A 9064-nucleotide genomic window follows, 5' to 3' on the forward strand; every position below is an offset into this window, starting at 1 on the left:
CCCCGCCCTGCCCCGCACGAGCAGGTGTCCCCAGGGGCGGGGGCGAGTGTGCGAGCCCAGGGAGGGTGGAGGGAGGGGAGTGGCCAAGGAAGGGGAGTGTGCACACGGGTAGGAGAATAGGTGTGTAGGGGGGGTGTGCGAATGGGAAGAGTGGAAAAGGTGAGTGGTCAAAGGACGCAGGTATACCAAGGAGGGAGAGGCTTGTGCAAAATGGGAGTGTACAAAGCTGTGCAAGGGTCTGAGGTGTGAGGTAGGTGTCCAGCAAGACATAGACGCACGCAATAAACACACAAAAAGCTGAAAAGTGTACTCTGTGTGGGATGGTGGAAGGGGTGAGTGTGTAAGGAACGGAATCAGATTGTATAAGAAACAGTCATGTGATTGTAATGCATGAGGGAGACGAGTGAGCAAGGAAGATGGGCGTGCTAAAGGGATGGGAATGTCCTTGGTACTCTCCTGCTGTCCACCACACTGAGGTGACCACCACACGTACATACTCAGCTCTTTGCTTTCACCAGGGCCTTCCACCCTGAGAACCAGTTCTTCCAACCCCCCATCACTTTTTCCTGCCTTACACCTACATTCCTCCTCTCTTCCTCTTTGCAAAGCTGAGGGAAAAGGGATTCCAGGGAAGCCCATTGGGTCAAACACACTGGGAAAAAAAGTAATTAGTAAAAGAGTAATTAACAGGAGAAGGGAGGGGATGGAGCCAGGGACAGACGGCCAAGTTGTGGCTACTGGATAGACAGGAGAGACAGTAATGTTCCTAGAAAGCATTGGACTGTTTTGTATGAATGAATCCAGAAAGGGGCTGGGACCCAGGTCAATACAGAGGATGGCTTCTGTTCTAAGGAGGGTAAGTCATACTGGGTTTATGCAGAAGGTGAGACTGAAATGGGGACTGCTGCTGTAGGAAGGTTTGAAAAACACACCTTAACCTTGTAGGAAGCTTACAACCAACCAGCCTTAACAAAGTAGCCAATGAAACATGTACCTCCATCCAGCCTCTTAGCTAGTCCAGGCCTTGAGGTTTCCTTACCCGTGTTCTGGTTGCTCTTGTCATCAGGGCCAGAGCTACAATGGAAAAAGGAATCTGTACTGACATGCCTTCCATTTTGCCCTGAATCATGGTTTATATTCACCTTCATATCTGACCTCAACATTCTCAGCCAGAAGGTTGAAGAAAATAGTAGTAGTTGGGGCTGAAATAGTGGCAGATAGGGCAATAACATGGTTTCAGGTTTTAGATAAATTTTCACAAATGATACACTGATCCCTTTTCCTCTCTTTCTATATTCTCAAAGGTCTGGGAGAGAAAGAAGTTGGAAACAATAGACTAGGGAATAGGGAAGCCAGAGATGTCTACCCATGTTTTCCTAGGTGTCTATGGGCAAAGGCCATTTGGGAAAGCTGGCTGTGGCCGGGAGTGAGAGTTAATACAGCTTATTGGGAGAACAGACGGAAGCACACTGACCCCAAATGGGGAGTCACAAAGTTTGCAGAAGGGTACGAGTCATTGTCATGCAGTGAGTGGTAACTGTCCTCACACACCAACTCACATATCTCAATCTGTGTTGACAGGACATGTATGGTATCACCTATGTATATGGAGATTTTAGTGTTGAAAAGAACTTTAAATAAAGGTCAAGGATTCCTGTCCCCTGCTCATCAGTAACTTCTCTGTCCGATGGCATCTGGGTCTCAGCCTAACGCACAGCCAGGGAGGTTTGGAAGTTAGAGAGAAGGGCATTACCTTGGCACTGTTCCTGTTGATTACTAGCCTGCCTTCTGTCCATCCTTTGATCCTCCTTTTGCTCTCAAATGGGCATTTCCTACCCGCTATTTTGTAAGATCACAACGTTGGCTACCCTTTTATTTATTTTTTTTAACTACATCTTTATAGATAGCCTTATCACTACTTTGCAAGGCTGGTACTGAGACGACACAAAAACACATACACACTGGCGGCGGCAAGCACTCAGTAACGTTTTTTTGAATGAAGCAGTGAAACAAAGACACGAATGGCAGTATGTTTTCCGGTGACGGTGCAGCGAAAAGGTACTCCAACCTTCCCTTCCCCCAATATACAGAGCCTGAGAGAGGCATAGTAAGACTAGAGATGCACTAAGGCTCAGCCTTCCGCCGCGAGTTGGAATCGGGGTGGCCCAGGTTGCCATGGTACCGCCTAGGGCTCCACCCTCTCTCGCACCCCTCCCATCCTCCACCCCCTGCAGCTGAGGTTATGGCAGCCCGTCACGTGCCTCACCGTGTAACCACACCTCTGCTCCACAGAGCAATGTCAACCGGTCACGTGTGATAGCAACAGATCACGTGGCTACCATCGTCCCTCCGCCCCTTCCCCTCATTGCCCCCTCCCCGCCAAAGCCGCTCTGGGCTCCGGCTCTGCGCATGGGTAGGGGTCACGTGCCCCCAACGTCCGGCGTTTGCTCCGCCCCCCCAGTTTCCGCGCGCCTCTCTGGCAGCTGGTCACATGGTGAAGGTGGGGGAGAGGGGGCCTCTCTAGTCTGCGGCCTGTGTCTATGGTCGCGCCCGTAGCGTCCAGCTGCTCCGGACTGAGCTGGGGTGTATGGCGCCTCAGGAACCAGCTCTGGGGCCCCGATAGCGGGCCGCCCCCGCAGCTCCCGGCTTGGGGTGAGGTGAGCGCGGCTCTTTCCCAGGAATGGGAACCAGTCCCCACCCCCATGGCTTCGGCCGAGTGCGCTTCGCGAGCTAGTTCTGGGAGGGTCGCTCAAGGGCGGGAAGTGGGGCCTTTGTGGTTGTGGGAGGTGGCATTTTAGGGATTAAGGTGTAGGATCTTGGATGCAAGCCGTGTGTCATGTGCGATGTACTTTGTGCTGCCGCGATGGTCCCAAAAGAAAAGGCATTTGCTAGTCCAAGGCCTCACGCGGCCGGAGGAGTTGGTGTTAGGGTCATTGTGTTGCCTGAGGGGCTGGCCCAGTGGAGGGTTGGGGAGGGATGGGACGCTGCGGGTGGTGTCTCTGTGCTCTCTTGTGGGACTCACTTTGTTGCTGCGGGCTCATACTACCGAACTCCAGAAGGGAATTTTGATGGTAGGAGTCTCTGATTGTAGGGTCTCCCCAGCTCTAAGAATGGCTACCTCTCGATATGAGCCAGTGGCTGAAATTGGTGTTGGTGCCTATGGGACCGTGTACAAGGCCCGGGATCCCCACAGTGGCCACTTTGTGGCCCTCAAGAGTGTGAGAGTCCCCAATGGAGGAGGAGCTGGAGGGGGCCTTCCCATCAGCACAGTTCGTGAGGTGGCTTTATTGAGGCGGCTGGAGGCTTTTGAGCATCCCAACGTTGTCAGGTAAGAAGGAGGTGGAGGGTTTAGGCGTGGAGTATAAAGAGGGAAGAACCTGTAAGTGGGATGTGGTGGTCAGGAGAGAAGTGGGAATCCTGAAGAAATTTGGGAGGCCATGTTGGGACCAGTGAGTGACCATTTCTTCTGGCCAGGCTGATGGATGTTTGTGCCACCTCTCGAACTGACCGGGAGATCAAGGTGACCCTGGTGTTTGAGCATGTAGACCAAGACCTAAGGACATATCTGGACAAGGCATCCCCACCAGGCTTGCCAGTGGAGACCATCAAGGTGAGTGGGGTGGGTAGACATTAAGAGGTGGATTGGGACCTTTGTAGTAGAAACTGTTGGAATTTGGGATATGGTGCATAGTTTCTAGTGCATCTGTATCTCTCCTTCCCAAACCAGGATCTGATGCGCCAGTTTCTAAGAGGCCTAGATTTCCTTCATGCCAATTGCATTGTTCACCGAGACCTGAAGCCAGAGAACATTCTGGTGACAAGTGGTGGGACAGTCAAGCTGGCTGACTTTGGCCTGGCCAGAATCTACAGCTACCAGATGGCACTTACACCTGTGGTAAGTAGAAAGATGGTAGCCAAAATGCATTTTGGGGGCGATTGCCTTTAGCAATTGAGAAGCCACATGTTTCATGGAAACCTGTAGGGCCTTCCTCTACTCTTTCTATTCCCTGTAGGTTGTTACACTCTGGTACCGTGCCCCCGAAGTTCTTCTGCAGTCTACATATGCAACACCTGTGGATATGTGGAGTGTTGGCTGTATCTTTGCAGAGATGTTCCGTCGAAAGTATGGGACCCACATACCCTGAACCATCTTGAATTCCCAAATTCCTTATTGATAAATGGCATCCATACCTCTCCGTTCTTTGGAGTACTGCTACTCACCTTGCCCATAATCAAAAGCTGTGAAATACCCTAGAATCAGGAATTCCTATATCCCTTTAATTCTCATGCTGTTTGAGCCCCTAAGTATCAGTAATCATTCCACTAGGGTATCTTTGAAAATAACTTATTTTGTGTCTCTTCTCACTTTAGGCCTCTCTTCTGTGGAAATTCTGAAGCTGACCAGTTGAGCAAAATTTTTGAGTAAGTGACCAGTAAGGGGGAAAGAATTTTCTGAATCCTCTTTCTGATGAGAGCTGCCTAGTAGCTGGCTCTGCCCCTAAGGATGGGAACTGGGGAAGGACCCTTCTGATCAGAGTTCTCCTACCCACCTAGCCTAATTGGGCTGCCTCCAGAGGATGACTGGCCCCGAGATGTCTCTCTACCCCGAGGAGCCTTTTCCCCCAGAGTGCCCCGCCCGGTGCAGTCAGTGGTGCCTGAGATGGAGGAGACTGGAGCACAACTATTGCTGGTACTGAACACTGGCTTGGGGCAAGAAATGGAGCAGTATCTGTTGATCTAGACCATTATGGTTAACGAGATGTGGTTGGGGGTCGGGCTGCAAGTTTTATTGCATTTCGAATGGTTATCCACAGAGAGGGAGAGTGAATAGAGAGAGCCCATCCCAGGTATTGTTGGGGGTAGCAGAAGTCCTCTAATCCCCCGTGGTTTTCTGACCTTTACCTCTCCCTTCAGGAAATGCTGACTTTTAACCCACACAAGCGAATCTCTGCCTTCCGAGCTCTGCAGCACTCTTATCTACATAAGGAAGAAGGTAATCCTGAGTGAGCAACGGAGTGGCTGCCACAGAAGGAAGACACACTGCCATTTCCCTCCCAGACATGCGTGGAGAGAAGAGAACCCCACTGAGAAGGCTACCTCTGCCTTCATCTCCAAGGCTGTCGAGACTCCTTTTTACAGAGGATATTTTGTTGCCTTAATGACATTCCCTTCCTGCTCCTCCTTTCTCTGCTTACCCTTTTCCTACCTCCACCCACCTGCCATTTCTCTACACTAAGGGGTATGTTCCTTTTTCTTTTCCCTATCTTGATATTGGGTTTCTTTTTTATATAGAAAAACAAAATGAGACAAAGAAACATGGTCTTTTTATCTTTTTTTTTAATGCTTCTTCCTCTCATGGGCTTTGTCATCAGGAGATTTGGAAAAACCACTTGGAAGAAGGACCTTCTCAATAGAACCTTAAAGACTTTATTTAAGTTGCAGGGCCTAGGCAGTCAGTGGGGCCTCTTGGCTGTCAGGGATTAGAAAGGAACTTAAGTTGCTACTTTCAGTGTGGAATTACAATGGCTTTTATTTTTATATTCACTGAACATTCTCAATTGGGTCCTGTGTGTTACAAGAGTTCTCGGTTTTCTCCTTGGCTCTGTCCCTGATATACCCTTGGAGCCATGCTAGGGTATGTTGAGGTGGTCCAGCATGTGGAAAGGGAAAAAGAAGAAATGTCAAGAAATGACTCCAACCCTTATCCCATCCCTGGAACTTCTCGTGTCCACTAGGGGAGGCAGGAAGTTTTTCTTTCTATTCCCTATAATCTTGTTCCCACCAAAATAATGTCAAGACACAATGCCTTGCCATTCGGTCAGTTTTAGGGTACACAACAAAGGGCCTTTCCTTTTTCTCAAACAAAAAGGGCTGTAGACCCAAGGTTTTCCCTACAAAAAGGCTGTAGACCCAAGGTTTTCCCTCCAGGAGGAAGAAAAAGCTTAGGCTGAGCAGAGAGCAGGCGAGATGTTTGTCAGAAGGATCCATAGTGTCATAGAAAGGCACTGGGGTTGGCTCGAGGATCCTTCTGATTCCGAAATCTCATTGCTAGCCAAACACCAAGGATCTGTGGGAACAAAGGGACAAAGAAACACCAATCAGTTCTGAACCTCTGGGTTAAGATTTGTAGAGGGGGAACAGCAGTTAGCATAATGGCTATGTCGCTGAACTCCCATGAGCTGAACATCATTCAAGTCCCAGACCCGGTGGCTCAAACTCACATCGGGCATGTGTGCGTGTGTGCCTGAGATCCCAAGAGAATAGAGGAGAAGGGATTGCAGTGTGGCCATCCCCCATGGGGGGTTGTGATTTCTCAGTTTCTATCTCTGTCTCTGGCAAGCGCATGTGCCCTATAACAAAAACCTCTCCAAAAAAAGAAAAAAGACTTGTAGAGGAAGGGTATATGCAAGAGAAGTATACCATACCTCAGAAAGGGTATATGCAAGGGACCAGTGGTTGGCGTAATGACTGTCGCTGGACTCCCATGTAGTCAACTGTGGTTTTGAGTCCCTGGCCTGGTGACTTAAACTCACACCGAGCGCGTGCATGCCCAAGATCCCAAGAAAATGGAGGAGAAGGGATTGCAGTGTGGCCATCCCCCTGGGGGGGGGTGATTTCTCGCTTTGTCTCTGTCTTTCTCTCTCTGGTGAGTGCACACGCCCTATAGCAAAAACCTCTCCAAAAAAAGAAACGGTATATGCAAGAGAAGAGAAGAATATTATACCTCTGTAAAGCTGAAGAAGAGTCCAACACCTCCCAGGATTTTCAGGGCTTCATCTGAATGCTTAAGAAACTTTTCTCCGCACATCTGACATGGGGGGCTCCTCCTCTTGCAGATCTGAGCATAAAATGTGTGTGGAGGAGATAAAACCGCCAAATTGTACTATCCCAATACCTATATGAATGTCCCTAGAAATATTTACTAATACCTGACTGGTATCCTACAAATGGAATTTCTATTTGGGTAATCCCAAGCCTCTATCCATCCCCTCTTACCAGCATATAGCTCCAGTACGAGTGAGCTGCCGTAGGGAGAAGTAGTAATGTTGGAATTGAATCTGCCATTGTGGAGTATTGTCCTTAACCACCCCCTGGCCCTGTGAGTATTGTCCTTACCCAGTTTTCTACCTGCCCTCTTCCCACCCGCACCCCTTTCTAGCACTCACAGCAGTGCAGAAAGTGTCTTCTTGTCGATAGGGGGTTGTAAGGTTGAACAAGCCACAACAATCAAAACTTCTTTCCAGTTCATCCCGGGTCTTGTTGCTCATGACCCACCAAGTAGCATTGATGACATCTGTCTGGAGGATAGGCAGAGGGAAGTTAATCTTCCCACATCCTGATTTTAGTTGAAGTGCCTCAATTTCCATTCCAGCAAAGGAAGTTGCCACCCTCAGAAGCACAATGACGTCACAGGTTAATATCCACCTTCTCAGGTTCTCACTCTAGATCACACGGAAAACTACCCAGAAATCCCAGAGGAAGCACGCGTCTCAAGAATCTGGAAGTAGTAGACTTAACGATCTTTGGGTAGTTGAGGCAGACTAAGGAAGAAGTTAGATGTTTAAAACAGCGCTCGAAAGGCGCCACCTTACCTGTGTGCTTCGGTTAATAGCCAGGCATGAGCAAGAGATTCCAAACTGGAAGATGAAGACTAAGCCAAGGATGATCATGTACTGAGAGAGTTAAGGGGGGAAAAAAAAGCCTAGATCCCTTTATGTTCCACCTAGAATAACCATCTGGCCTCATCTATTCATAAAATATATACAACCATGTCAGGCTGAAAACAAAATCATCAGCTCTTGTTTTATATGCTGTGGTAGAGCAGGGCAAGAACACACACCCCAAGATCCCTGAGGTCCCCTACTGTAACTTCTTCATGGCAACAGCCCTCCCAAAAGCCCGGTTCCCCATCACGTCAGGTCAGGATACAAAGAACAGCAGGACTTGGTGGTGGTTGACAGCACCCACCAGTCCAGCCACTGCGATGAGGAGAAGGAAGACTCCCACGGCAATGACACCCCCGGTGATGTGGATGCTGGACACCAGACCCAGGCCCCTACTCCAGGCGGCCACTCCAATGAGCAACAAACCTACCAGCTACAGAAAACAGAGAGGGACACGTGAATTCAAGCGTGCAGGACAGCCAAAGGCCATTACAAGGGGGCTTGGAGCGTCAAGTTGTGTGGGGCGGGGGAACAGGAGCATCTCGGGGCGCTCCTCCCAAAGGAAGTCAGAATGGCTGGAACTGGGGTGAGGGGGTGGGGGATAGGTATGTTCTGAACCCTGTGTCGCCCGTCACTTCTGTTTTGGGAGAAACCGAGGTACACAGAGGAAGAGATGGGGCTTAACACCGCAACCTTCATTCCCCTAACCCACAGACAAATCCCCTCACCACCGGAAGTCTCCCCTCTTCCACGGAAGTCCCCAGGAATTCCCTCTTCGCCGGAAGTTCTAGGAATCTTCCCGGAACCCCAGTACACCCCTCTCCTCACCGGAAGTCCCCTAGAGTCTCCCCGCTCACTTTTCCTCCCTAAAGCGTCCCCCACCTCCAAAACCTCACCATGTAGACCACGTTCAGAGCGCACAACGCATTCTTGGAGCAGGCAAAGCCGCCGCAAACCATCTCCCCAGCTCTGTGGACCTAAGTGGTCCCAAAGACTTGGGGGGAGGGAATCGGGGACCGTCTTCCAGGACCCCGACAGCTTCTGTCTCTTTAAATCAAGACCAGCCAAACCTAATTCTCTGCGCCTGCACCGTCCCACCCCTGCCTCTGGGTTGGCGGAACTCGTGGCTAATCCAGGGTATGTACGGCCCGAATGCCAGTCAATCTGCATTACGTCACCGGCCCGCCTCCTGGACCCGCCTCTAGGTCCTTCATTGGATGAAACTTAAAACTGCGGGTCGGGTTTCTAGAGATTCTCATGGGGGCCAGAACCTGAATTTTTAAAACCCGGATTGTAAACGGACCTTTGTATGGTCGAAGTTGGGAGAGTGCTAACCCGGAGGGAGAGACTGTAAAGAAGCTCGGATGAAGAGAGAAACGGGGGGGGGGGGGGCCGAGGTC

The 9064-nt window shown here is 50.1% G+C and overlaps 3 protein-coding genes and 1 long non-coding RNA gene across 8 annotated transcripts in view; 2 read left to right on the plus strand and 2 right to left on the minus strand.

Moving 5' to 3' along the window:
* The window catches only part of MARCHF9 (membrane associated ring-CH-type finger 9), a 6644-nt gene extending 3940 nt beyond the window's left edge, over positions 1 to 2704 (minus strand). The window contains exon 1 of the mRNA XM_006171920.3: positions 2517 to 2704. Within this exon, the coding sequence (XP_006171982.1) occupies positions 2517 to 2704 (188 nt within the window). The remainder of the gene's footprint in view (positions 1 to 2516) is intronic.
* CDK4 (cyclin dependent kinase 4) lies at positions 2503 to 5713 on the plus strand. Of its 3 annotated transcripts, none has more exons than XM_006171881.3 (8): positions 2503 to 2657; positions 3092 to 3328; positions 3475 to 3610; positions 3728 to 3895; positions 4014 to 4123; positions 4372 to 4422; positions 4555 to 4690; positions 4915 to 5713. In XM_006171881.3, the coding sequence occupies exons 2-8, from the start codon at positions 3111 to 3113 to the stop codon at positions 5005 to 5007; spliced, it is 912 nt and encodes a 303-aa protein (XP_006171943.1). In that variant the 5' UTR covers positions 2503 to 2657; positions 3092 to 3110; the 3' UTR covers positions 5008 to 5713. The 3 variants fall into 3 exon arrangements, with proteins under 3 accessions (XP_006171943.1, XP_014441081.1, XP_027625429.1); XM_014585595.2 differs by having other exon boundaries at positions 2515 to 2657; positions 3103 to 3328; XM_027769628.1 differs by having other exon boundaries at positions 2532 to 2652.
* Positions 5714 to 5797: 84 nt separating this feature from the next.
* Positions 5798 to 6023, plus strand: LOC114006748 (uncharacterized). The gene is made up of 2 exons (XR_003548431.1): positions 5798 to 5884; positions 5916 to 6023. It is a non-coding gene; the product is annotated as an uncharacterized LOC114006748 (long non-coding RNA).
* TSPAN31 (tetraspanin 31) lies at positions 5911 to 8772 on the minus strand. 3 transcript variants are annotated; one of them, XM_014585596.2, is made up of 6 exons: positions 8561 to 8772; positions 7930 to 8097; positions 7593 to 7637; positions 7167 to 7298; positions 6725 to 6838; positions 5911 to 6067 (listed from the first exon to the last, which is right to left on the minus strand). In XM_014585596.2, exons 1-6 carry the CDS (start codon positions 8621 to 8623, stop codon positions 5993 to 5995), a joined length of 597 nt encoding a protein of 198 aa, XP_014441082.1. In that variant the 5' UTR covers positions 8624 to 8772; the 3' UTR covers positions 5911 to 5992. The 3 variants fall into 3 exon arrangements, with proteins under 3 accessions (XP_014441082.1, XP_006171944.1, XP_014441083.1); XM_006171882.3 differs by having other exon boundaries at positions 7593 to 7673; positions 8561 to 8769; XM_014585597.2 differs by lacking the exon at positions 7593 to 7637 and having other exon boundaries at positions 7969 to 8097.
* Between the last annotated feature and the right edge of the window lie 292 nt (positions 8773 to 9064).

Source organism: Tupaia chinensis, unplaced genomic scaffold (genome assembly GCF_000334495.1).
Source record: "Tupaia chinensis unplaced genomic scaffold, TupChi_1.0 Scaffold150006_1, whole genome shotgun sequence".
Lineage (NCBI taxonomy): Eukaryota > Metazoa > Chordata > Mammalia > Scandentia > Tupaiidae > Tupaia > Tupaia belangeri.